General features: G+C 39.3%; 2 protein-coding genes and 1 long non-coding RNA gene across 7 annotated transcripts in view; 1 reads left to right on the forward strand and 2 right to left on the reverse strand.

The window, feature by feature from the left end:
• Positions 1–1,978: 1,978 nt before the first annotated feature.
• LOC124069031 (myosin-7-like) lies at positions 1,979–14,745 on the reverse strand. 2 transcript variants are annotated; one of them, XM_046407725.1, is made up of 39 exons: positions 14,637–14,745; positions 14,410–14,440; positions 13,938–14,146; positions 13,704–13,847; positions 13,407–13,563; positions 13,287–13,314; positions 13,095–13,203; positions 12,917–13,009; positions 12,275–12,338; positions 11,918–12,016; positions 11,708–11,811; positions 11,497–11,635; positions 10,597–10,715; positions 10,369–10,518; positions 10,067–10,237; positions 9,610–9,919; positions 9,240–9,319; positions 8,866–9,071; positions 8,660–8,783; positions 8,437–8,573; positions 7,808–8,063; positions 7,475–7,717; positions 7,212–7,388; positions 6,984–7,129; positions 6,806–6,896; positions 6,311–6,700; positions 5,500–5,626; positions 5,310–5,428; positions 5,030–5,226; positions 4,721–4,904; positions 4,441–4,606; positions 4,236–4,360; positions 3,834–4,142; positions 3,543–3,746; positions 3,153–3,449; positions 2,909–3,013; positions 2,717–2,812; positions 2,442–2,576; positions 1,979–2,099 (listed from the first exon to the last, which is right to left on the reverse strand). In XM_046407725.1, exons 3-39 carry the CDS (start codon positions 14,136–14,138, stop codon positions 2,079–2,081), a joined length of 5,823 nt encoding a protein of 1,940 aa, XP_046263681.1. In that variant the 5' UTR covers positions 14,139–14,146; positions 14,410–14,440; positions 14,637–14,745; the 3' UTR covers positions 1,979–2,078. The 2 variants fall into 2 exon arrangements, with proteins under 2 accessions (XP_046263681.1, XP_046263680.1); XM_046407724.1 differs by having other exon boundaries at positions 10,369–10,715.
• The window catches only part of LOC124069032 (myosin-7-like), a 29,608-nt gene continuing 4,682 nt past the window's right edge, over positions 1,979–26,904 (reverse strand). The window contains exons 18-37 of one of the 2 annotated variants that reach the window (XM_046407726.1): positions 26,764–26,900; positions 26,358–26,613; positions 26,025–26,267; positions 25,762–25,938; positions 25,534–25,679; positions 25,356–25,446; positions 24,861–25,250; positions 24,625–24,751; positions 24,435–24,553; positions 24,155–24,351; positions 23,846–24,029; positions 23,566–23,731; positions 23,361–23,485; positions 22,954–23,262; positions 22,663–22,866; positions 22,273–22,569; positions 21,768–21,872; positions 21,484–21,579; positions 21,262–21,396; positions 1,979–2,099 (exon numbers count right to left, since the gene is read on the reverse strand). In XM_046407726.1, coding sequence (XP_046263682.1) covers positions 2,079–2,099; positions 21,262–21,396; positions 21,484–21,579; positions 21,768–21,872; positions 22,273–22,569; positions 22,663–22,866; positions 22,954–23,262; positions 23,361–23,485; positions 23,566–23,731; positions 23,846–24,029; positions 24,155–24,351; positions 24,435–24,553; positions 24,625–24,751; positions 24,861–25,250; positions 25,356–25,446; positions 25,534–25,679; positions 25,762–25,938; positions 26,025–26,267; positions 26,358–26,613; positions 26,764–26,900 — 3,525 coding nt within the window. In that variant the 3' untranslated portion in view covers positions 1,979–2,078. Of the gene's footprint in view, positions 2,100–20,648; positions 20,775–21,261; positions 21,397–21,483; positions 21,580–21,767; positions 21,873–22,272; positions 22,570–22,662; positions 22,867–22,953; positions 23,263–23,360; positions 23,486–23,565; positions 23,732–23,845; positions 24,030–24,154; positions 24,352–24,434; positions 24,554–24,624; positions 24,752–24,860; positions 25,251–25,355; positions 25,447–25,533; positions 25,680–25,761; positions 25,939–26,024; positions 26,268–26,357; positions 26,614–26,763; positions 26,901–26,904 lie in introns of those variants that run through there. The other variant, XM_046407727.1, reaches the window with a different exon arrangement.
• The window catches only part of LOC124069064, a 28,198-nt gene continuing 10,186 nt past the window's right edge, over positions 8,893–26,904 (forward strand). For 2 of the 3 annotated variants that reach the window (XR_006845011.1, XR_006845012.1), the window contains exons 1-3: positions 8,893–9,029; positions 18,507–18,608; positions 18,788–18,962. This is a non-coding gene — a long non-coding RNA (uncharacterized LOC124069064). Of the gene's footprint in view, positions 9,030–16,950; positions 17,840–18,506; positions 18,609–18,787; positions 18,963–26,904 lie in introns of those variants that run through there. The other variant, XR_006845013.1, reaches the window with a different exon arrangement.

Here is a 26,904-nt window from a genome sequence, read left to right on the forward strand (position 1 = left end):
GGCCAGTGGGAATTATGTTATGGATGTATACAAGAATTACTGTCAATTTCAGTCAGATCACATAGATTTTAAGATTCTGTGTAATACTCCTTTTTTTTTATAACATAATTTAAATCTCTGTGTAACCCTTCCCAAGACCAGGTTGTTTTGTGTACATAAAACTATTTTGGTGGAAAGGCCCAGCTACTACCCAGCATTCAGTACAATCATGCTTTGGAAAGACTACTCCAATATGACTTTAAACACTAATTATTGTTACATAGGCAAAGTTAATGCCCTTGGTTGATCCTCCAGTTACATCACCAAGGTGCAAGCTTATAAACTCATAAGCATCTGGTCTGCGTTATAATAGAGTAATTCAAGGCCTGGGCCTTTCTGTCAGTCAGTCCCAAAAACAAGCTTGTTAGGTTAACTGGCTACTCTAAAGACAGAGAGAGATAAATAGATAGAGAGAGATAGTATGGATGTTAACAATTTGCGCAGAAAAGAGCGGTTCAGTGACCTCCTCGTTACTGGTTAGTGATTTATTGATTCTGCTGGCATTATGGATGCTTCTCCACAAGCAGACCACAGCACAAGAAGAAGAAGAAGAAGAAGAATCAGCTTTATTGGCAGTATATATATTTTTACATACACACACTGAATTCGTCTTCTGCATTTGACCCATCCTTAGTTGAACACACACATGCAACACCCGGCAAATTACATGCAGTGAAACACACACAGGAGCAGTGGGCTGCATCAAGCACCAAGGGAGCATATTGGGGGGGGTTAAGTGCCTTGCTCAAGGGCACATCAGCTGGCTAATGGGAGGTGGGGGAGCATTTATCGCATTAATCACTCCACCACACCCAAATTTTTCCTGCCCGTCCGGTGGGGGAATCGAAACGGTGATCCTCGGATCACAAGCCGCTTCTCCAACCTCTAGGCCACGGCTGCCCCCAAAAAATGAGGAACGCTTCACGAATTTGCGTGTCAGCACAATAGATTATATTTGCCATCACAAACTAGTAGAAAACCTTTAGTATTTTGTTGTATATGTAGGGCAGTCTCCTGTTTCGGTTAATAAATGGTGCTGTTATATTTCTCCCCTCAGGGGGTTTAGAGGATGGGGCCATTTGTCCTTACAGGCCACCGTATTTTAAGGCACGAGCGCCAATTTGCTTTGATGGTTTTTTTGATATGTGAATATTAGGACTATTAACAGTTGTAAAGTTATTCTGTATAAACTCTATGTGTGTTGAAATGAACATGAAGGGCCTGAAGAAGTTTGGGAATGTATAACTTCAGTTAACTATATGTTTTTATGCTTATGTCGGCCGTGGCTAGTTTTGAGTCGCACATGTGCTAGCTTCCCAGTTTCGGTCATTTGTGAATTGGTGGAAATACAGCGCTTCATTGTAGATGTCATAGAGTTGCTTTATACAACATACTGAGGTGTAAAAAATGTTTTTTTTTGATATGTGAAAGGAGCAAAGCCGCCAGCTGAGATTGTGAAAATGAACGGTGCACTCAACGCCATGATCAATTGCCACCGTGTGTCCGGCTTGTCCTTCTGCGTTACACTCGCACAACAACCCAAACAAAAACACAACGCAGAGTCTCCGGGTGCAGAGAGACACCAGAGGCAGTGCATGGGCTAGGTTACATATACACTGAAAGATCTGAACCTCCTCAGATAAAACAGATGTTCAACCTCTGTTGCAGCAACCGTGTCCTGACATGCTTGTTGCCTTGCTTACAGGACTTGTTGAAGCTGTGTGCAGTGATATGCATAGCTTCAGTGTTTTACCTGCAAGTTATAATGGTGACATAAATTCTACAATTTTAAATGCAAATTAGCTTTAATAATATAATGCTAATGGCTATAACCTAGTTAATGTGTCCTAGATTTTGTTCTTTTATACAACAATTGTGATATATAGATAAATTATAATACAAAAAAACAAAACAGAACAAAAAACAAGCCAAGGCATGGTTTCAGACGCAGATTAATTTTATTCTACTGAACAACTGACATGCTTAGGGAGACACTAATCAGACATAGGTGCCTCAGAAGGAAGAATTTCATTCCAGCTTCACTCCTCATCGTGTCCTTTCTGAAATAAAAAAGTAAGTCAACAATGAAACACAATTCATTGTTATTTAAAAGTTCATCGTGACATGTAATCAACAGCATTAGATTTATAGATTCACTGCTCTATCTATTCATTTGGTAGTGTTGTGCAACCCATACACTGTTAGTATTTTAGTATTTTATCTGTATGTCCAGTCTTCTGACAGGACAGAAAGAATATACTCTAATTTATATTCATTCAATACTGATTCAATATATTGTAATATATTATCCAATTTGCAGCAGCAGCATTACTGCTGTTTTTACTGTAAGAATATTTGCAGTGTGCCCAACACAAACAAAGGAAACAGAACAAATTGCTGACCTTCGACCCCACATCACGGCTCTTGGCACGTAGCTTGTTGACCTGAGACTCAGCGATGTCAGCTCTCTCTTCAGCCTCATCAAGTTCATGCTGAAGCTTACGGAACTTGGCAAGGTTAGTGTTGGCCTGTTCCTCCTGTAGAACATAAAACAATATCCTTGTCAATGCCTGACCTCATTTTTCATATTTCAAAAATGATGATTCACTAATCAGATATTTTGACGGGGCATTGCAAATCAAATGCTATTATAAATATAAATATTGGGAGTACTCACTGCCTCCTCTGCAGCTTTCTTGTAAGACTTGACCTTTAGTTGCATCTTGTCTGCCAGATCTTGCAGACGGGCGAGATTTTTACGATCTTCTTCTGTCTGAAAGCACATGCAAAAAAAAGGAAAGAAGTCCAATTTTGAATGGGAAATCATATTCTTAGCATTCCACAATTTCCTAAATGACATCAAACTTGCCTGATAGGTCAACTCTTTAATTCGTCTTTCATATTTTCGTATCCCCTTGACAGATTCGCTGGACCTTCTTTGTTCAGCCTCTACTTCACTTTCCAGTTCCCTGATCTGTTGAGAGAATGATGTGAACCTTTTTTACAATAAATATTTTTGTATTGGCTTGTGAAGAATCTTTATACTTCTAACATCTTCTGCAGTGATTTCATTTGATTTTTCATTTGATATTTCAGAAATTATAGACACTCACCCTGGCCTCGAGCTTCTGCACCTGCTTCTTGCCTCCCTTCATGGCGATCTGTTCAGCTTCATCCAGACGGTGCTGAAGGTCTTTGATGGTTTGCTCCATGTTCTTCTTCATACGCTCCAGGTGAGCGCTGGTGTCCTGTTCTTTCTTCAGCTCCTCTGCCATCATGGCAGCATCAGTAATGGCCTTCTTGGCCTTTTCCTCTGCATTTCTGCACTCCTGCACTGCTTCCTCCACTTCAGTCTGTAGCTGGGATGCATCACCTTCCAGCTTCTTCTTCTGATTTATCAGGCTGGTGTTCTAGTTTTACATAAATAGAGCAGAATTTGTAATGTGAGAACAGTGAATGTAAAACAAACTTGTTAGAATGTAATAATATGTACTATATCTTACCTGTGAGTGCAGTAACTGCACCCTCTCACTAACATCCAACAACTCTTGCTCAGCAAGTTTGCGACTTCTCTCAGTTTGGTCTAAAGCAGACCTGAGCTCCTCCACTTCAGCCTGAAGCAGGTTGTTGCGCCTCTCAACAATGGCAATGTTCTCTTTCAAATCATCATTGGCTCGCATAGAGTCATCAAGCTGGAGCTGGGCATCCTGGAAGAGTGTTACATTTAATGTAAATCAAGTCAAATTTAATAATAACATAATGTGTGCAATGTTCTTTTGAAAGAAAATGCATACTTTAAAATGAGCATGAACAGCCTTAAGTTGTTTCTGGGCCTCAGCTGCCTGCCTGTTGGCCTGGCTTAGTTGGATCTCCATCTCATTAAGGTCTCCCTCCATCTTCTTCTTCAAACGGAGGGCCTCATTCCTGCTGCGAGTCTCAGCCTCAAGAGAGCTCTGAAGGGTATCTACAGTTCGCTGTTGGTTTCTTTTTGCTTGCTCCATCTCTTCATCTTTCTCAGCCAGCTTGCGCTCAATATCAGCTTTAACCTGGTTGAACTCAAGCTGGACTCTGAGAATCTTCCCTTCCTCATGCTCCAGTGAGGCCTACCATGAAATATAGATTTAAAATCAATATATGACTATTACCAATTGCCAAAAAATGTTCAATGTCATTCAGCATCAAAACAGTCAACAAACCTCTGCTTCCTCCAGGGCTGTTTGTATCTCAGACTTCTCTTGCTCCAACTGTTTTCGAATCTTCTCAAGTTCATGGATACTCTTTCCACCCTCACCAATTTGCTCAGTGAGGTCAGATATTTCCTCTGAGAAACAAGGTGTAAAATGATCACTTGCTTAGTCATAGAACAGATACTGCCATGGTGTAGACTGGTGTTATTTTTACCCTGCAGATTCTTATTCTCTCTCTTCATGGTCTCCAGATGTTCCAGAGATTCTTCATAGGAATTCTTCAGTTTGAAGAGCTCAGTGCTCAGAGATCTGGCTTCCTTCTGGGAGCTCTCAAGTTCTGTTTGGGACTCTTCATACTTCTGTTTCCATTCTGCCAAAATCTGAGAAACAGTTCACATTTTCAATAAAGAATCTGAAATATGCCCGATTACAGTCATTGCATTTCACTTCTTCATCTAAAAAGCTTAAGTATTTAAAAGTATTATAAGCTCAACCTTGTCAAAGTTCCTTTGCTTCTTGTCCAGAGCAGCAGCAGCAGCATTAGACCTCTCCACATCCACCATGAGATCTTCAATCTCATTCTGCAGTCTGTGTTTGGTCTTCTCCAGCGAGGAACATTTAGCATTCACTGCTTCAACAGCCTCCTCAGCTTCCTGCAGACGCTGAGCCAGCTTCTTTCTGGATTACAATTAAATCCAGTATAATTTCATTGTTTTCTAATTATACATCACATTGAGTTTATTGGGGGTTCATTGCTTTTAGACTGTGCAGAATTTGTTTGATTGAAAGTATATTTTACTCACTTGGCCTCCTCCAGTTCCTCAGTTCTCTGGATGGCATCAGTTTCGTACTTAGTTCTCCACTGAGCCACCTCAGAGTTGGCCTTGGACATGCCACGCTGCAGTTCAGCCTTGGCCTCCTGCTCCTCCTCATACTGCTCTCTGAGCAGGTCACAGTCATGACGAGCAGACTGCACTGCATGGGCTAATGCATTCTTGGCCTGAAATGAAAACACATCTCAATGCACCTCATGTATCAACATTTAATCTGTGCTGAATGAGTCTCAGTGCGTCTGTTTACTACCTTAACTTCCTCCTCCAGTTGTCTTTTTAGGTCTTCAATTTGTTGAGTGTAGGACTGTTTTCCTCTGGTGAGTTGAGACACCAGGGAGTCCTTTTCCTCAAGTTGCCTTGCAAGTTCACCTAATTTTGACAAAAGAATAACATCAGTGCTTTATTATGTCCCACAGCAAACACAGTGTTCAAGTGCATACCATTCTCAGTTTGAAGCTTTGCTTTCTGCATGGTGAAGTCATTGATGGTGCGTTGTCCCTCTTCTGACTTGGTTTTATATTCATTCATCTGGTCTTCCAGAGATCTGCACATTTTCTCCAAATTATTCTGAAAACAAAAAAGCATTACCAATGACACATGAACTACTTGGAAAAGACTGAAATGTCTTAGATTTACAAACAAAAAAATACAGGATTTCCTTAAATAGTGACCACTTGGAATTAGGATCTACCTCACAGTCAATGTCAAAGATTTTTCTTCTTTCTTTCCTCCCAAATTTTCCACTGCATGCCCATATTTCAAAACCCTAACTTTGAAATCGAATTTCCATTTGAGTGGCATGCTGCTCAAGTTTGATCTATGTTGTACTGTGCTAAATTAAGTTTCTTTCCCCGAATCAGCCCTCCATGGTTACTTCATATGTAACTTGTTCACTCTCTAGGCATTTGTACTTTACTACAAACTACAATTTGCTGATACATTAACACACATAGTCATGTAGTGACTGAATTAAGATGATGATGATAATGATTTAGATTAGATTAGAGAAGAGTAGTCTAATAGTGTGACTGTATTGCTGAATTTATTAAAGCATAACTTACATCCCGTAAGTTATGCTTAACTGACATGCATAGCTATCAAGAGTTTATCCACCCTTGTATTTTTCAGTCTGTATTTGGGGGCTGGCCATAATTTGTTCCTGTTGACCTCACTACCGGTCAGTATCAGCAGCCAGGTTTATTAGAGAAAATACATAAAGACCTAAATACATACTTTCTAAAAGTATTTTACCTTTGCCTTCACAATTTGTTCCATGTTGGAGACCACATCATCCAGCTCCAGTCTGAGCTCACTCTTCTCCTTCTCCAGTTTCTGCTTGACTCTCTGTAGGTTGTCAATCTGCTCTCCCAGGTCAGCAACACTGTCAGCTTGTTTCTTCCTGAGTGTGGCAGCAGTGGCCTCATGCTGCAGAGTGGCCTCTTCGAGGTCCCTGCGAAGCTTTTGGAATTCAGCCTCCCTCTTCTTGTTCATCTCAATCTGGGCAGCTGTTGCTCCACCAGCCTCCTCCAGCCTCTCACTGATCTCCTCCAGCTCTCTGGCCAAGTCTGCTCTCTGCTTCTCCACCTTGGCTCGAGCAGCTCGCTCGGCTTCAAGCTCTTCCTCCAGCTCCTCAATGCGGGCCTAGACCAAAATAGTTAACTTTCAATTTTAATGGCTGTCAATTGTAGTCTTCGCAAATGTCACCTCCCTGCACAAGCATATGTAATTTCTTTATACTAATATTACCTGCAACTCCTTCAGTTTTTTCTGGAGCTGGGCGCTCATCGCTTGTTCATCTTCTATTTTGCCATTGAGTTGGTTGATTTCAAAGTCTTTCCTGTGGATAAAAGAGATGTAAAACTGTACCAACTGATACAAAGTTTAAAATAAATCAATGCTTTTACAAGTGCAAATTTAATCTTACTTTTTCAGCCTCTCTTCGAGTTGCTGCTTGTCATTTTCCAGGTCCATGATGCTCTCTTGGGACAACTTCAGGTCTCCCTCAAGCTTCCGCTTTGCTCTCTCAAGGTCCATACGCACTTTCTTCTCTTGCTCAAGGGATCCCTCAAGCTGTGGACCATAATGTTAGAAATTTTTCTTTCTCACTTTTTATTTTCTACATACAAATCCAAGTGATATTGTAAATTCTTACATCATCCACTTGCTGCTCCAGCTTAGTCTTGGCTTTGGTCAGAGTGTTGACTTTGTCTTCTTCACTCTGAAGATCATCCAGTGTTTGCTGATGAGCTTCCTGTAAGGCTTTCTTTTCCTTGGTCAACTTGGCAATGATTTCATCAAGAGCAGCCATCTCCTCAGTCAGGTTCTTCACCTGTGAACCATGAAAATATGAATTATTGGATGTATCATTAAGTTACTGGTCTTTGTTCATCCAGATACTTCAGTTAGATGTCATACCTTGTTCTCAGTGGCATGCTTCTCTTTCTCCACTTTAGCCAGAGTTAACTCTAAGTCGTCGATGTCTTTCTTCAGCTCAGAACATTCATCCTCCAGCTTTCTCTTTTTAGCTGTTAGTTCAGCATTCATCTCCTCCTCATCCTCCAGTCTTTCTGTCAGCTCTTTGATTTTTGCCTCCAACTGAATCTTGCTCTTGATCAGCCCTTCACATCTCTCTTCAGCATCACCAAGATTATCTTGTTCCTGTAGTTATTGAAAAGGCACAGTATTACACAGTGGTAGACAATGTTTGATTTTAATATTATTTATAATGCTGACTGGTTTGAAACATACAGCCTGGACTTGGAGCTGTAGGTCATTCTTCTCTTGAAGAAGAGTGACCATTTTCTCCTCTAGTTCCTTTCTACGAGCTTCAGATTTTGCGTAAGCCTCTTTCAGCTTCAGGAATTCTTCCTTCATGTTGGCCATTTCCTTCTCAGTTTCTGCTGACTTTAGCAGAGGTTTGATTTTGAAGAACATCTTCATCCAGGGCCAATTCTTGACCCCCATGAAGGCACGGATGTTCCACTGGATTACAAGTAGTGCATCCCTGCAAACAACAAATTAATGTTATCTATAAAGCCTTCTCTGGCAGGGGAACTACAACATTGGCCATGACTGGAAAAATGTTCCTCCTACAGTTCCTACCTTCATAATGATATCTGTTTAATGATTATTGCAATGTCACTGTTTGCTGTGAGGCAAAGCACATATGCAATTTATGTACTACTTTTGTCAAAGCATTTTGTTTCATCCATTTTACTTTTTTCCATATCAAGGTCCTTTGATAAAAGGACATTGTACACTGTGCCATTTGTAAAGCCCCTCTAGACAAATCAGATTTCTGGATTGTGATTTTTAGCTATGATATATGATTTAAACTGACTTGACTAGTGCAATTTGGTCATACTGGGAACAGGTACCTGCGTTCAACTATCTTCTGGAATTCAATTCTTGCCAGAAGGCCTCGTGACCTGGCTTGGATGCCAGTGATAATTAATGCTAGTCGGTCATCTCGCATTTCCTCTAGCTGACCCAGAAGTCCAGCTTTGAAGAATACCTTTATAGAGGAAGATTGGATAGTCAGCAATACCATATCCGTCATGTAAAATGAATTTTCTCTTCATCAGCACTGGAAATACAAACCTTGGTGTGACCCAGTTTGTACTGGTTATGATCAATATCCAGAGAACCCAACAGTTTCTCGGCAGCCTTCTTGTTGTCAATGAACTGTCCCTCAGGAATGGCATTAGGGTTCAAAATACGATACCTTTCGTGCAAATGTAAAATAGAAAATGTTATACATTATACGCATACATAAATTATGTGACCGAACATTTAACAGTTAATACCTCTGTTTGAAATCTCCATAGAGGATCCTGTTGGGGAAGCCCTTTCTGCAGATCCTAATACCTTCCAGCACACCGTTACAGCGTAGCTGGTGCATCACCAGAGGATTCTCCATGGCCCCAGGAGTCTTGGTCTCATTGGGGATGATGCAGCGTACAAAGTGAGGGTGAGTGGACCTCAAGTTGGTCATCAGCTTGTTCAGGTTCTCCTGTGAGTTCACCACAGAGGACAAAAGTGAATGGCCATTACCACTGCCATGTGCCATTGTGAATATAAACAACTTAGTGCTATATGGTGAGAGACTCTGAGAACACTGTCTGCAAAGAACCTCTAAATTTATTGATGTAATACAAACTGTATAAGATTTTGATCTTACCCTGTGTAAGGCTGATACAGTTTGAAAAGATGAACCTTTCTTCTTGCTACCACCTTTGCCCTTTCCACCAGACTCTTGAGCTTCAAAAGAAAGAAATATCGTGAAGATCTGTATTTAGGCTATTTTTAAAAGTTTCACAGTAAAATGAATAAAAACAGGAATGCACAGTATGTGCTTTTTACACACAGGTCAGTTATCAAGATTATAATTTATCTGTCCAGTAAATATTGTACAAATGAAGGGTTTGCATATTAAATTATACATTGTATTTAAAATGTTATTCTACATTTCTAGCTTTGTACAAGTCTTCCACATAAAACACTGGTAATCCTTTTTGAACTAAGATTCTAGATTTTTTTTAAATACAAACCTGAATCAGCTCCAGCATAATTTGCAAAGAGCAAAGCCAACAGCTTGAGATTAGACTTCTGGTACAGTGTAACAACAGTCTCATTCAGAGGATCCTTGTTCTTCACTAGCCAGTTGTTGATATTATAATCAACAGTTCCAGCATAATGAACCAGGGAGAAATGGGCCTCTGGTTTCCCTTTGACAATCCTGGGCTTCTGAAAGTTGGCAGATTTCCCCAGATGGTTGTCATAGAGCTTAGCTTTAAAGGTGGAATCAGAGGCTTTGGGAAACATACACTCCTCTTCAAGGATGGACATGATGCCCATGGGCTGAGGAAAACATAATGAAGAAAATAAAATTATATTTTCTCATTTTTGGTAAAATTTAGGTTTCAGAAAAAAGACATACTTGAGAAACTCTGGGTCCTGTAACATCACACATTTAACTAATTTGCTTAAATACAATCAAAAACTCACCTTTTCAATCAGGTCAATACAGGCCTGCAAGTCCATACCAAAGTCAATGAATTCCCATTCAATACCCTCTTTCTTATACTCTTCCTGTTCCAGCACAAACATGTGGTGGTTGAAAAACTGTTGCAGTTTTTCATTGGTGAAGTTGATGCACAGCTGCTCAAAGGTATTGAACTGTAATGTAAAGTGACAAAAGTAAAAGTTATTATCAACCTCATATCTTTCTTATTGACACTATGCTGAGTTGAAGTCATGAATTTGCTTGGAAAATATTGATTATATAAACATATATATGAGAAGCTCACATCAAAGATCTCAAATCCAGCGATGTCCAATACACCTATGAAGTACTGACGTGGCTGCTTGGTGTCCAGTGACTGATTGATCCTCACAACCATCCACAGAAACATCTTCTCATACACTGACTTAGACAGTGCACCAATAGCATAGTACACCTTGGGAAGAAAATAATTAGCCGTATATTGAAAATTGAATTCTTCACTGAATGAAACTATTCTTGAAAAACTCTTTACCTGAGCAACATTCTGTCCCTTGGTGACCCACTCATTTCCTACTTTGACTCTGGGGTGACAGAGACCTTTGATGAGGTCAGCAGAGTTCAGGCCCATCAGATACGCTACTTTGTCAGCATCTGAGAAAGTGAAGATATAGATAGATAGATATAAGTCTCACACACACACACACATATATGTGTGTATATATATATATATATATATATATATATATATATATATATATACACACATATACACACATATACCAAGTATAACAAGTAACTCACAAGTGACTCACTTAAAGTATGAATTGGTGAAGAACATGGCAGCTATAGCTGTCCATAACTTTCTGAAATTATAGTAGATCTTTTTGGGAGATGGACAGTTATTTTGAGTTATTTTGAGCACTTTTTGTGATTAATTCAACATTGAATATTGTGAGTAGGTGCTTTTCTTTCACACAGTCACAAAAGGATTAGGTTTTACATTCCAACTTTGAAGCTGCTTGGATTAGCAGTGAAATGTCTTCAAGCTAATCTTCACAATTCCAGACGCCTTGCTTCAACCCTTTGATTGAATATGACCTGAATGACTGAGAATCTTCACAGACATGTTGCTTTACATTCCAACTTTGTTTTGTGCAGCTTTCGTGCAATTTCAGTTCAAGTGAATGTATTGTCTCAACTGTGTTTGTCATGTGGAACAAAAGGAGTCAGGATGACACAGACTCAGCTTCCTTCATGGTGTCATTCTCTAGATTCTACCCTTATGATAGTTATAATGTTCAGTTTTTGATGAAGTTGATGGACTGTATTGCATTATACTGGAATGTGTTTATATTATGTTGTCTATACCATTTTGTGTATGTGCTGCATGACTAAAAATAATAATATGCATGTACATATAAGAGCGTCTTACCTTCGGTACCGTCAGCTTCTGCCTGCTCCTCTCGCTGCTTCTGCTTAAACTTCATGTTGCCATAGTGCATGATGGCACCAGTCAGCTTGTAAATGCTGTTCTTCTCTTCTTGAGTGAAGCCCAGAACATCGAAGGCATCCTAAATGAAATCAAAGGATTTAATTCTGCTATTTACTTATTCTGTTAGAAACTGATATTTGATTCAGCTCACATCAGTGGCCATCAGCTCTTCAGAATCATTGATAGAGGCCACTGTTGTCTCTCCTTGAGAGATGAAGGCGTAGTCATAGGGGTTGTTGGTGATGAGCAACATTTCTAAGGAGATAGTTACAAAATCGAAAATATAGTTATTTTATGATGCAGTGCATGTAACAGTACAGTAATAATGATACTATATACCACATGTGTGTTGGACACTTACCCAGGAGTTCAGGCTTTGCCTGAGATAAGATCTGGTAGAAAATGTGGTAGTCCCTCTCAGCCTTGAGCTGATACGTCACACGAGACTTTTCCAAAAGGTCTGTAAATGGTATATGTTACATATAAAATATAATTAGCTGCAGGTACAGGTTTAGCTATTGCTGACACACTATCATTTAGGGTCATAACAGGATTATGCATGATTAACATATTTTCTAAAACAAAATGGTCAGAGCAGCCACAGTTTAATCAAACATTATTTTTTCCTTAATCTTTTTTATTTCTTGGGTTGCTCCAGCACCACCAAGAGTTAGATACCATAGAAAATGGAAGTATGAATGGATTTAGTTTTACTTACACGTCTCAATGTCAGCAGAGGCCAGCTTTCCTCTGTTGTCAAAATGAATTCTGATGAATTTACCCTGAATGGATAAGTATTGGTTATTTACACGTATGAAAATACTGCATGTAAAACAGTTTCCTTATATTTTTCTATACATAAACATCACAAAAATGGAACAGTAGAGGTAAAGATAAAGAAAGAAGTGATCATATTATACTTACATCCAAGATTTAATAAACAAGTGAATAATATATGCAAAAACATTCAATCAAATCTCAACTGCTTTAGACACATCAGAAAGTATCTTCCATTTAGTACAACTCAGTTCTACATGAGTGCCATTCTCTCTCCTCTGATGCTGCACTACTTCCCTGTCACAAATCTCATAATCAGATATAAATATATCACAATATAACAATAATATCTCCTTTTGGTCACACTACTTTATAAAAAAAACTTTCTGTGGACAGGAATTGTAAATTAGCACCTGACTAGGTAGAGTACAACTGGTGCTTGAGCACATAGTGCATGTTGTGTTTCAGCACCAATTTACTATGTCCACAGCATATAAATAACTAAAATGGGAAGAAAAATAAAAATGTCACCTTTAGTCACTTCATAATCAAGTAGGCTCACTGCAGTCAAACAGATACTCACAAATCTGGAAGAGTTGTCATTCCTGATGGTCTTCGCATTCCCAAAGGCCTCCAGAGCAGGGTTAGCCTGAATGATTTGATCCTCCAGGGTACCCTGATTTTGATTTTTTTTTTTAAAAAAAGAAGACATTAACAAATACTTCAAGAAAACAATAAACAACAAAATAAATTATGCAGACCTTCTTCTCAACAGATGGATCTTTCTTCCCACTTGGGACAGCAGCAATGCTTGCAAAGTACTGAATGACACGCTTGGTGTTGACAGTCTTTCCAGCACCAGATTCTCCACTGAGTGAAATAGACAGAAAGTTTTAGTCCAAGATGTATGACCCATAACTGTTGAAGAGGTTTTTGTCAGCTGAGTTACTTACGTGATAAGGATTGACTGGTTTTCTCTGTCTGTCAACAAGAAGTTTTCAAATTGTCAACAAAAAATGAATTTTGTCAGAAATGAATATTTCAACAAGATGAAGGCTAAATAGTTTATTTACCTGCCAACATGTACTGGTAGGCATTGTCAGAGATGGAGAAGATGTGAGGAGGAGCTTCACTCCTCTTCTTTCCTCTGTAAGCAACAACCACTTCCTGGTTGTAGACTGGCAGCCACTTGTAGGGGTTGACAGTCACACAGAACAGCCCAGAGTAGGTCTGCCATAGTAAGAGAAGGGTTCCATATAATAAGAGGATAATATCATGTGTTACTTAAACCTAAGTATGTTACTTTTTAACCAATGCTTTATCAGTGGTTAAGGTAAGATTTTAAGGTTTTTTTTATTATTTTGTCTTACATAAATCATCCATGCTGCGTAACGCTCTTTGAGGTTAAACAGCACAGCAGGCTCATGGAGGAAGGTGAACATCGCCATGTCTTCAATTTTATCAAACTTTGGCGGGTTTTGAGGGTGTACATCACACTCCTTCACTGTGACAGTCTGCAGAAAACAACAGCACATTTCCAAATAAGTGTCAAGACTTGTATTAGCATACATTTGAACGGAACTGAATTGATATGATGGACATACCTTTCCAAACTCAGTTTCAGCTGTGACTTTGTCACCATCACGACTGGTAATGGAAGCTTTGACATACTCAACCTCCGGGTCCGGAACAAAGCATTCCTTTTTCATGTCGAAGGGACGGGTTTGGGCTTCTAGTCGCTCTTTGTCTGACTTTCTCAGATAGGGAGCAGCAGGCCCAAACTCTGCCATAGCGGCGTCACCCATTTTTTAACCTTTGAAGATTGAAACAGTTTTTAATCACCTGTAATTGAGCCCTTGCACACATGCATATGATTCACCAAATTAAAAGCATACCAGCCAAAGGTTTAGAAGCAGACAAAGTTAAATGATTTATTAGTCATACTGAACCTAGAATATAGTACAAACACACAAGTTTTCTATATTGCAAGATGGACCCCAAAATGGGAGAATCTGAAAAGACATTCATTGGCTGCTATGAGTCTGTATATGCCTTAAATAAAGCTGTGAATTTTACCTGAGATGTTTCACTCCACAGAAATCTTGGGCTATTTATGTGTAGTGGGCAAAAGCAAACCAAATGTCACATTACATGTTATTTACTGAAGACAACTGTTTGACAGCTAGAATACAGACATTAAAAATACAGTCTAAAGTATTTTTAACATGTTAAATAAATATTCTTCAGCATCGTCACTCATATACGACATAACACTTTCTCACTTGAGTGGATGTTTTTCTTACCTTTGACCGTCAACCTTTGTCAAGTGAAATGATGGATCCAGTGGCTGACACCAGGCTGCCTCTCCATTAATAAGGGTTGTTCGTCACCCAAATATGGGAATGAATATCAGAGATATGGCATGCAGGTTTCCTATCACAAAAAGCATTCTCCATATTGGGTAGAGCCTAGTGCTGCTATTTGTTGCTCTCACCTTGTGAACAACAGAGTAATACGCCAGATGGGACATGACAAAGAAAGGGGAAGGCAGGAGGTGGGGGAGCAGGGACAGGCTACTGTCTATCATGTAATTCCCTTTTGTTCCACTTATATGAAGTCGTTTTGAAATAATTGTGAACAATCAGAGTGGCAGTGGCAGTGTAAGTTAAGCTGAAGCTGGAAATGTAATTATTTAAAGTTTGTTGAATACACTATAAAAATAAATGACTGACAAAACTTGTTGGGGCATGATTGTAGTAAAGAGAGTAGAAAAATCCTTTCCCGATGCAACACTTGGTTTGACAATTAAATCAGTCCTATTACTGGTCTGTAATAACAGATGACAGGACCTTACATGCTGTATGCTGCATGTTAGGTCTTGTATTCTTTCATCTTTTGGGACTGAAAATTTCACGAGGAAATGCATTAATCCAAATACTATTTGTTGCTTAGAAGATAGATCCACTGTGCTTTGTAATGATGTATTATCAGTGGAGGACATGTTTTAGCAGCCCCTATACTCAAACTAAATAAAGTAGGCTCGTAGGCAAGCAGAGTTTGCACATATCTTGTGATCTAAAGTTCAACAATAGTCTTGTCAAGTGATAGGGTGTGAAATAACATTTCAAGAGGGAGAATAAAGAGCCGCAGCTGTTGTCTACAGAGATGCAAGACAAGACCAAGGTCACAGCTGTGAGATCCCTTTATTATCACTCACCACTGTTCACAGATATATGCCCTTAGTGTAACCCTACTCACTTGCCATTGTTTCCTTTCTTTACCAACAGCAGACACTTTCAGAGACAATGCAGTACAACTCATGTTCATATTCCATTAAATTTACTTGAGCTCGTTTTTGGGACACTCTTCCGTGGCTTTGAAATGAACAAAAACTTTCTCCGTCGGGGTAATAAACAGTTTGGAATTTTTTCTTTGATTTGGGTGTCAAAAGCGTCTGTGTTTCATACACAGTAAAGATTGGTAGAAACAATTGAGATAGTTAAGGACCATTAATCTCTAGGAACTTTGAAAGACAGTGTGCTCTCTTAGGATGCCAGTACAGATGCCACTGGCAAGACCCTCCAATACTTTCAGCTCATGCACTAACCTAACCTATGTAACAAGGGATAGAGTACACATACTCTCTCCTATTGGTCTTTTATAGGGTATATCCAGCATTGCACTCAATGATTTATATTATATATAATTAGAAAATAGTGCATAAACAATAAAAGAATTTCCCAAATACCTTTGAAAAAGCTGGGGTGAAACTTGACTTACAAGTTCTGAGCAGTGGCAAAAAACAGGAATTTCAGCACATTTAATTTGTATAATCTGGCTGCCCATCTTGAGCCAGGGCCTCCCCCGAGGTTTCTGCCTTCTAAAAGGCAGTTTTTTCCTCGCCACTGTCGCCAAGCGCTTGCTCATAGGGGGATATTGGGTTCTTTGTATTACAAAATTTAAGAGAGATTTAAGAGAATGATCTAGACCTGCTCTGATTGAACATGTCATGAAATAACTTTGGTTGTGAATTGGTGCTATATGAGTAAAATAAATTCAATTGAAAACGGAATTGTATAAGTTATTAGCTTTTATCTCTTTATTGCAAAGGTGTTGTCGCACCTGTACATTTATTTGCCCATGTTTTAATATGATTCTTTTCTTACGTTGAGTTGGCCTTCACTCACTCAGCCACCTATGCATGTGTGTTTTTGTCTTGGGTTGGTGGTGTCCTTGTATGGATACATACAGTAATAGATACAGCAATCTATAACTATATTGCCAACAGTTTAACAGTTTAGCATTTTGTTTCAATGCTATCACTGTGATGGCTTATTAGTGACCATTAGGATGAAAAAATAACAGGACACCACAAAGTCCAGAACAGGAAATGTTACAGATACACAATTTGTGTGTGTGTGTGTGTGTGTGTGTGTGTGTGTGTACTCATATTCCTGTAGTTGTGGGGACAAAAATCATTTACACAGTCACATTGTGAGGACCTGCCTTACTTATGGGGACAAAATGCACATCCCCACAATGTAAAATTAAATATTAGGGTGAAGTCTTGCTTTAAGGTTAGGTTGAGGTTAGGATTTGGTTAAGGTAAGGGTTAGAATTATGTCTGTGGAGATTCTCAGTCATCCAGGTCATATTCACTCAAAGAGTTAAAGCAAGGCAAATACATATACCTCAGGTATAGAGGTATATATATTTGTTCCCCACCAAACAGTTTTCAGAACTGATGATGCTGCTTGGATTAGCAGTGAAACGTCTTCAAGTCAATCTTCACAAGTCCAGACGCCTTGCTTTAACTCTTTGAAGGGTTAGGACTAGGCACTCTATTGTTATGGTTAGATGGGGGTTAAGTCTCCAGGAAATTGATGTCAGTCTGTGTAATGTCCCCAGAAGTGTGTGCGTGTGTGTGAAAAAGAGTGATTTCATCATTGCATGAAGGTTTTCTTGTGAATCAGAGTCACTAAAATGTGCATTTTTGTTTGTCAGGAGTTAAGTAATTCAAGGATTTTGTTTTAATGAGGTCATCATTGTAAGAGACAATATTTTTTGCTGTAAATTAAGGAATTAGCAACATTAAATAGCTGTCCAGATAAGGTTGACAAGCTGCAGATGATGTTTTTAATTATGATAAGAGCAATTTTTTTTCACAATGAATTAATTTTCATAGTTTTAGAGTGTTTAAACATTCTCATAAAATACATAATTTTATTGCTTTTGTTTTTCACCGCCTACAAAAACCTACACACACAACATATGATTGTTATAGCCTATACTTGGCCCCTATCCAAAATTTGCCTGATACGAGTGCCCTTGGCCTGCTTCTGTTGACATGGCATTGTTTTCTTCTCTTTATCCTTGAGCACAAAGATAACTTGTGAAATTCCTGCTGGCTGCCTTTGGGGGCTTGGTGGTTCAGAGGACAGCTTGGGGACAGCTTGTGACGACAGTCAGGACAGGTTTTTATTTTTTCTTTGACCAGCAGCAACAGGTGATAAGCCAACGAGAAACCAATTAAGTACTGTATGTACCATATGTACTGTAATTTTAGATAATACATCATTTATATACAAAAATATGATAAATGGATCTGTATTCAGATTTTAAAACAAATTTTACTTTTTTAAAAAAAAACTGGTGCATCATGTAAATCAACCTTAAACTACCATGAATGACGACAAGCTTTCTGAAACATATAATTTTCTTTGCCTGTCACACAATTTGGACCCAGCTATAGTAAAAGTGTGTGGCAAATGCAATCTTACAAAGTATGCTAGCCAGTATTTCAACTGGAACCTCAGCAGTCTTCCTTTCTATCAAATCACATCTTAGCATGTCTTCTACCTGGTTGGCTCCATACTAGATTTACATCTCCTTTACTTATCCTTCAGTCTATTCCAGGCTCTAGCAGAGCACTCAGCCATCCATTAAAGGTCTCATTCCCAGCTGTCTACAGTCCTTGTGTCTCTGACTTTTACAATCACATGAACACACAAGGGATGGTGTGAGGCACCTTGCCTCACTTAAGTTTGAAACTAGAGCCAGCAAAGCTATTATCAGTATTTGTTTTTTGTTGTTGGCAAAGGTCACTTCTTAGGGGGTGTTGATTTCTGGTGGAGACGAGGAGTTGAATGTTCCCTTGCATTGTCTTCTCCCAGCTTCTCTCCATTCAGACTGTGGACCTCAGTGTGGACTCTCCTCCTGAGTACTACTTGTCTTCTGATGAGGCTATGACCAGGACATGGTGAAATAATGGAAAGGTACTGCACCTCGTTTAAAATTTAGATTACCTATTATTTTGGATGCACAACTTCACTTTGACATCTATTGGAAAATCTAATTTTTAAGCTAATTGTGCAAACAAAGGCTTAATTAAGCCATAATATATCTGCTTTATCAACATTCTGTTTTGGTTAATTAATTGTTTCTTGAATCGTAGCTCGGTCTTGGAGGACCTTGCCCCTGAATACACCCAGTACACCTTTTCTGCTGTCAGTCAGACGTCTTTGCCAAGTCTGCCTCTTTTCTGTGCTCCTGGTGGCCCTCCCTCATTTGGCTTTGAAAAGAAGGTGCTTGTTGCCAGAGAAAGACTGACCTCCTCTGCTGATATGAAGGTTAGTACTTTCAACTTTACTGGTTCAGATCTTTATACATTTTGTTCTGTAGTCTTATTGAAAGTTACATTTATGTAAACAGCAATAGTTGGGTCATCACTTGATGTTGTACAAATACCTGTGTCCAAAATTGATAATGAAAAGAATTTTCAAATGGATAGATAATTTTCCATTGCTTCCTTGCATAACTGTAATGCAACAATAAAACATTTCATATGACACCAGCAATTCCAACAGTGTTATCCTCACAGTTTGAAAGAGATAATTGATTAGATTCTTATTTGTGTTATATATCCTTTGTAATTATTCAGTTCTATCGCTGTGGTGTTTCTGTACAAACTTCTCATAATTATTCTTCTCATACGCAAACAGTTTGCACTACTGTTCCGTAGGAATCCATATTGCTCATGCTACCTACTGAGATCCTAATTGAATAATGCCAGATGTTGATGTCTGATGCAAACTCAAAATTCACAGCAGTGAAGAATTCACTCAGAAAAGCTTTTATGAACAGGTATTATGTAGTTAACTGGGTACAAGTATATTCTATCAAAATACTTAACCATTTTGTTAGCTTGTGGACATGTGCTTAATACTTATTGCTGAATTGTTTTCAAAGTTGTTCTAGCACGAAGACTCTGCTGTACTAGTCTGCCTTTAGTCATCTTTTTCAGTGAGGGATTGAAGCAGTCTGCTCTCCTTATCACACGGTCTTTTTGTGACACTTCTTATTTCTCTTGTGATGTCTTACAGTCCGATGCAAATCCAGAAACCTTGGACTGCATTTAATGGAATGCATTTCAAGGTTTCCAGAAATGCATGTAATTGAATTGCCACCGAAATGTATGAAGTTCACCACAATTAATCTTGTGCTTTGTGTTTGTTTTGAATTGCCATGTTGCAAGAAAAAATATGTCATAATACTTGATTTGCAAATAATACTAAAGCCTTAATTATTTTACTAATTACTTACCAGCTGTGTGCATGTATATTCTTAACCACACTGAAATAGAATGTATGTGCGCATTCAGCTGAACATGATACTAAGTGACCTTTGCAACACATGAATAAAATTGGAAAAATCCTGCATATTCACTTGATTAATGATAACAGGTGTAGTAGATAAAAAATACAGTGGTTTATGGTCAGCAGTCCCAAAGCTTTATGAAAGCTTATGTAGAAAGGATCTCTGAAAGACTCATGTAATGAAAGCAGCCTAAGCGAACATGACATTGCACTGTCTTCAGGTAGACGAGTGCATGTTTTCAGGATCAGGATGATTTTTCCTCCACTTTATTAGTTTAATTGAACTGAATTTTCCTGAAGGCACAGGTCAATTTCATATTTCAATAAAATCTTTACAGATTTCACAATTTTTGTTTTGGTGTTTGGTTTGGTTTCTGGTGTCCCGTAAAATCACAGCAGGTGACTTTTTTCTATGTTTTATACATAATATTGAGTCAGCCTATAGGAATATGGCATATTCACATTTTGCATATTGCAAAAATGTTTCACGCTGCTGAAGGAAATATGCTTCTTTAAAAGACCAATTTTTATACTTTTTTTTCTTTGTGTGCTTTTCATTCATTTATTCTTTGTTTCACTGAAGAAGTAAGTCAGACTTAGTTTTTCTCTTGGTTTTTATGAAATCCCAGAGCCTTTGTCAAGGAAAAGTCAACAGACAGGTTTCAGATGCTCATAGATTTATTCTACTGAACAAAAAAACTTGTTTAGGGAGACACCATTACACGGGCAACAGGTGCCTCAGAATCAGATTATTTTGAGGGGACATCACTCTTCATCAAGTCCTTTCTGGAGAAAAGAAAGAGAAAATACAAGACACAGTAAATAATGTGTTATAAAGTTGTCAGAAGTATTCGTGATACTTCAATATATCCACATGTGATCATATCAAAAGTGATCTCCAGTCAGATTTTCAACCCGAGCCTACACAGATAACATTATTACAATATGTAGGAAAGAAAAAATTGCATACCTACCTTTTTTTAGGGGGTTATATTGTATTGCATTATTTCAACCCTTGTGTCATAACAAATTGAAGCAGTATTCCCATATAATGCTCCCTTGAGGCTCCCTCAGAGGAGTATTCTAAATGTAGTAGTAATAGCCAATGCAATGCTAGAACATCACAGCCAAATCAGTGTCTGTCAAGTCTTGCACCTCTTTGTACAAGTATATGAACAAAATGATTGTCACTGCAAGGTAGCATTTTCTTCTTTGTGTGGAAGGAACAAAGTATCAGCTGATTTCCCATTTTTGGAAGTGTGTGTATACTGACCTTTGACCCCACATCACGGCTCTTGGCACGTAGCTTGTTGACCTGAGACTCAGCGATGTCAGCTCTCTCTTCAGCCTCATCAAGCTCATGTTGAAGCTTACGGAACTTTGTAAGATTGCTGTTGGCCTGTTCTTCCTGTTGAACAGACACCAAACGCATTACATGTTGTAAGTGCTCAGATAATTCTCTGCCAATTTGGCATTTAAATTTCATAGTACTTACAGCCTCCTCAGCAGCCTTCTTATACGATTTGACCTTAAGCTGCAGTTTGTCCACTAAATCTTGAAGGCGGGCCAAGTTTTTACGGTCTTCTTCTGTCTAAATCATGCAAAAACAAAATAAAAATGCATATATATTTTGCTTCTAAATGTAATTCACTGACCTTCGACTCTTGTCAAAGGTAATCTGGCTAAATCTTTTAGCTTGATTTCATCAAGCTTGAGCTGAGCATCCTTAAAGAGCGTCACATTTATTGTAAAGCTGGCTGATCTGGTTAGAATTGTTACCTGATAAGTAAGCTCCTTGATACGTCTTTCATACTTTCTTACTCCTTTTACAGCATCACTGGACTTTCTTTGTTCACTTTCCACCTCATTTTCAAGTTCCTTGACCTGCAGGATGAAGGATACAGGCACAACAAAAGTCAGCAGATACGTCTGTACTTATTATCGACCAGCTATTTATTTTACATACCGTATTTATATCATTGACAAGATTCAACCCATTTTACACCATCAGAATAACTAATTAAAATGAAACTCAGCAGAAAAATAACACTTGAAAAATATGTCAGCATCATAAGAACTGCATAAAATGATTCCATCCATGAAACCATCTTTGGGTAAATATGTTTGTACTATTTTTTAGTTTGGCCAATGTACCATCTCCTAACATCAAGAGGCAACATTTATGATTCCATACTGCAGTCCACTAGCAGGGGGCGACTGAAATGTGAAACTTTTGGGAAACTTGTTATGCATTGTTATTTTACAGTTACTGGTTTATACTCACCCTGGCCTCGAGCTTCTGCACCTGCTTCTTGCCTCCCTTCATGGCGATCTGTTCAGCTTCATCCAGACGGTGCTGAAGGTCTTTGATGGTTTGCTCCATGTTCTTCTTCATACGCTCCAGGTGAGCGCTGGTGTCCTGTTCTTTCTTCAGCTCCTCTGCCATCATGGCAGCATCAGTAATGGCCTTCTTGGCCTTTTCCTCTGCATTTCTGCACTCCTGCACTGCTTCCTCCACTTCAATTTGAAGCTGGGATGCATCAGCTTCCAGCTTCTTCTTCTGATTTATTAGGCTGGTGTTCTAGTTTTACATAAATAGAGCAGAATTTGTAATGTGAGAACAGTGAATGTAAAACAAACTTGTTAGAATGTAATAATATGTACTATATCTTACCTGTGAGTGCAGTAACTGCACCCTCTCACTAACATCCAACAACTCTTGCTCAGCAAGTTTGCGACTTCTCTCAGTTTGGTCTAAAGCAGACCTGAGCTCCTCCACTTCAGCCTGAAGCAGGTTGTTGCGCCTCTCAACAATGGCAATGTTTTCTTTCAAATCATCATTGGCTCGCATAGAGTCATCAAGCTGGAGCTGGGCATCCTGGAAGAGTGTTACATTTAATGCAAATCAAGTCAAATTTAATAATAACATAATGTGTGCAATGTTCTTTTGAAAGAAAATGCATACTTTAAAATGAGCATGAACAGCCTTAAGTTGTTTCTGGGCCTCAGCTGCCTGCCTGTTGGCCTGGCTTAGTTGGATCTCCATCTCATTAAGGTCTCCCTCCATCTTCTTCTTCAAACGGAGGGCCTCATTCCTGCTGCGAGTCTCAGCCTCAAGAGAGCTCTGAAGGGTATCTACAGTTCGCTGTTGGTTTCTTTTTGCTTGCTCCATCTCTTCATCTTTCTCAGCCAGCTTGCGCTCAATATCAGCTTTAATCTGGTTGAACTCAAGCTGGACTCTGAGAATCTTCCCTTCCTCATGCTCCAGTGAGGCCTATCATAAAATAAAGATTGAAAATCAAATACATGACGAACTATTACCAGTTACCAAAAAATGTTCAATGTCATTCAGCATCAAAACATTCAACAAACCTCTGCTTCCTCCAGGGCTGTTTGTATCTCAGACTTCTCTTGCTCCAACTGTTTTCGAATCTTCTCAAGTTCATGGATACTCTTTCCACCCTCACCAATTTGCTCAGTGAGGTCAGATATTTCCTCTGAGAAACAAGGTGTAAAATGGTCACTTGCTTAGTCATAGAACAGATACTGCCATGGTGTAGACTGGTGTTATTCTTACCCTGCAGATTCTTATTCTCTCTCTTCATGGTCTCCAGATGTTCCAGAGATTCTTCATAGGAATTCTTCAGTTTGAAGAGCTCAGTGCTCAGAGATCTGGCTTCCTTCTGGGAGCTCTCAAGTTCTGTTTGGGACTCTTCATACTTCTGTTTCCATTCTGCCAAAATCTGAGAAACAGTTCACATTTTCGATAAAGAATCTGAAATATGCCCGATTACAGTCATTGCATTTCAGTTCTTCATCTAAAAAGCTTAAGTATTTAAAAGTATTATAAGCTCAACCTTGTCAAAGTTCCTTTGCTTCTTGTCCAGAGCAGCAGCAGCAGCATTAGACCTCTCCACGTCCACCATGAGATCTTCAATCTCATTCTGCAGTCTGTGTTTGGTCTTCTCCAGCGAGGAACATTTAGCATTCACTGCTTCAACAGCCTCCTCAGCATCCTGCAGACGCTGAGCCAGCTTCTTTCTGGATTACAATATAATCCAGTATAATTTCATTGTTTTCTAATTATACATCACATTGAGTTTATTGGGGGTTCATTGCTTTTAGACTGTGCAGAATTTGTTTGATTGAAAGTATATTTTACTCACTTGGCCTCCTCCAGTTCCTCGGTTCTCTGGATGGCATCAGTTTCGTACTTAGTTCTCCACTGAGCCACCTCAGAGTTGGCCTTGGACATGCCACGCTGCAGTTCAGCCTTGGCCTCCTGCTCCTCCTCATACTGCTCTCTGAGCAGGTCACAGTCATGACGAGCAGACTGCACTGCATGGGCTAATGCATTCTTGGCCTGAAATGAAAACACATCTCAATGCACCTCATGTATCAACATTTAATCTGTGCTGAATGAGTCTCAGTGCGTCTGTTTACTACCTTAACTTCCTCCTCCAGTTGTCTTTTTAGGTCTTCAATTTGTTGAGTGTAGGACTGTTTTCCTCTGGTGAGTTGAGACACCAGGGAGTCCTTTTCCTCAAGTTGCCTTGAAAGTTCACCTAATTTTGACAAAAGAATGACATCAGTGCTTTATTATGTCCCACAGCAAACACAGTGTTCAACTGCATACCATTCTCAGTTTGAAGCTTTGCTTTCTGCATTGCAAAGTCATTGATGGTGCGTTGTCCCTCTTCTGACTTGGTTTTATATTCATTCATCTGGTCTTCCAGAGACCTGCACATTTTTTCTGAATTATTCTGAAATCAAAAAAGATTACTAATGACACACAACTATGTGAATAAATATATGTCTCACAATATTTTCTGCTAATGAGAAGAAAATAAATAATACATAAAAGTATTTTACCTTTGCCTTCACAATTTGTTCCATGTTGGAGACCACATCATCCAGCTCCAGTCTGAGCTCACTCTTCTCCTTCTCCAGTTTCTGCTTGACTCTCTGTAGGTTGTCAATCTGCTCTCCCAGGTCAGCAACACTGTCAGCTTGTTTCTTCCTGAGTGTGGCAGCAGTGGCCTCATGCTGCAGAGTGGCCTCTTCGAGGTCCCTGCGAAGTTTATGGAATTCAGCCTCCCTCTTCTTGTTCATCTCAATCTGGGCAGCTGTTGCTCCACCAGCCTCCTCCAGCCTCTCACTGATCTCCTCCAGCTCTCTGGCCAAGTCTGCTCTCTGCTTCTCCACCTTGGCTCGAGCAGCTCGCTCTGCTTCAAGCTCTTCCTCCAGCTCCTCAATGCGGGCCTAGACCAAAATAGTTAACTTTCAAATTTAATGGCTGTCAATTGTAGTCTTCGCAAATGTCACCTCCCTGCACAAGCATATGTAATTTCTTCATATTAATATTACCTGCAACTCCTTCAGTTTTTTCTGGAGCTGGGCACTCATCGCTTGTTCATCTTCTATTTTGCCGCTCAGTTGACTGATTTCAAAGTCTTTCCTGTGGATAAAAGAGATGTAAAATTGTACCAACTGATACAAAGTTTAAAATAAATCAATGCTTTTACAAGTGCAAATTTAATCTTACTTTTTCAGCCTCTCTTCGAGTTGCTGCTTGTCATTTTCCAGGTCCATGATGCTCTCTTGGGACAACTTCAGGTCTCCCTCAAGCTTCCGCTTTGCTCTCTCAAGGTCCATACGCACTTTCTTCTCTTGCTCAAGGGATCCTTCAAGCTGTGGACCATAATGTTAGAAATTTTTCTTTCTCACTTTTTATTTTCTACATACAAATCCAAGTGATATTGTAAATTCTTACATCATCCACTTGCTGCTCCAGCTTAGCCTTGGCTTTAGTCAGAGTGTTGACTTTGTCTTCTTCACTCTGAAGATCATCCAGTGTTTGCTGATGAGCTTCCTGTAAGGCTTTCTTTTCCTTCGTCAACTTGGCGATGATTTCATCCAAACCAGCCATCTCCTCAGTCAGGTTCTTCACCTGTGAACCATGAAAATATGAATTACTGGATGTATCATTAAGTTGCTGGTCTTTGTTCATCCAGATACTTCAGTTAGATGTCATACCTTGTTCTCAGTGGCATGCTTCTCTTTCTCCACTTTAGCCAGAGTTAACTCTAAGTCGTCGATGTCTTTCTTCAGCTCGGAACACTCATCCTCCAGCTTTCTCTTTTTAGCTGTTAGTTCAGCATTCATCTCCTCCTCATCCTCCAGTCTTTCTGTCAGCTCTTTGATTTTTGCCTCCAACTGAATCTTGCTCTTGATCAGCCCTTCACATCTCTCTTCAGCATCACAAAGATTATCTTGTTCCTGTAGTTATTGAAAAGGCACAGTATTATACAGTGGTAGACAATGTTTGATTTTAATATTATTTATAGTGCTGACTGCTTTGAAACATACAGCCTGGACTTGGAGCTGCAGGTCATTCTTCTCTTGGAGAAGAGTGACCATTTTCTCCTCTAGTTCCTTTCTACGAGCTTCAGATTTTGCGTAAGCCTCTTTCAGCTTCAGGAATTCTTCCTTCATGTTGGCCATTTCCTTTTCTGCCTCCGCAGATCTCAACAGAGGTTTGATCTTGAAGTACAGCTTCATCCAGGGCCAATTCTTGACCCCCATGAAGGCACGGATGTTCCACTGGATTACAAGTAGTGCATCCCTGTGGATATTGATTTATTGATTGATTGATTGATTCATTCATTCAAGACACTGAGCAGAGCAGCACATGTAATTATTTTCACAGTTCAGTATAATGAATTCAGTATAATGAGTTTGTATTTTCTGCATAGTATTTAATTAATGCTTGTACCTGCGTTCCACAATCTTCTGAAATTCGATTCTTGCCAGAACACCTCGTGATCGTGCCTGGATCCTGGTGATAATTAGAGCTAAACGGTCATCTCGCATCTCCTCCAGCAGGCCAAGAAGTCCAGCTTTGAAGAATACCTGA

The sequence above is a fragment of the Scatophagus argus genome, chromosome 13 (assembly GCF_020382885.2).
Source record: "Scatophagus argus isolate fScaArg1 chromosome 13, fScaArg1.pri, whole genome shotgun sequence".
Classification (NCBI taxonomy): Eukaryota; Metazoa; Chordata; class Actinopteri; family Scatophagidae; genus Scatophagus; species Scatophagus argus.

Coding starts and splice junctions, on each gene's coding strand:
- LOC124069031 (XM_046407724.1), bottom strand. CDS start 14,138: ATGGGTGACGCCGCTATGGCAGAGTTTGGGCCTGCTGCTCCCTATCTG. Junction 4,905..5,029: donor GAGGAACTGGAGGAGGCCAA/GTGAGTAAAATA, acceptor ATTGTAATCCAG/AAAGAAGCTGGCTCAGCGTC. Junction 2,577..2,716: donor AGAAAGCTGCAGAGGAGGCA/GTGAGTACTCCC, acceptor TATGTTCTACAG/GAGGAACAGGCCAACACTAA.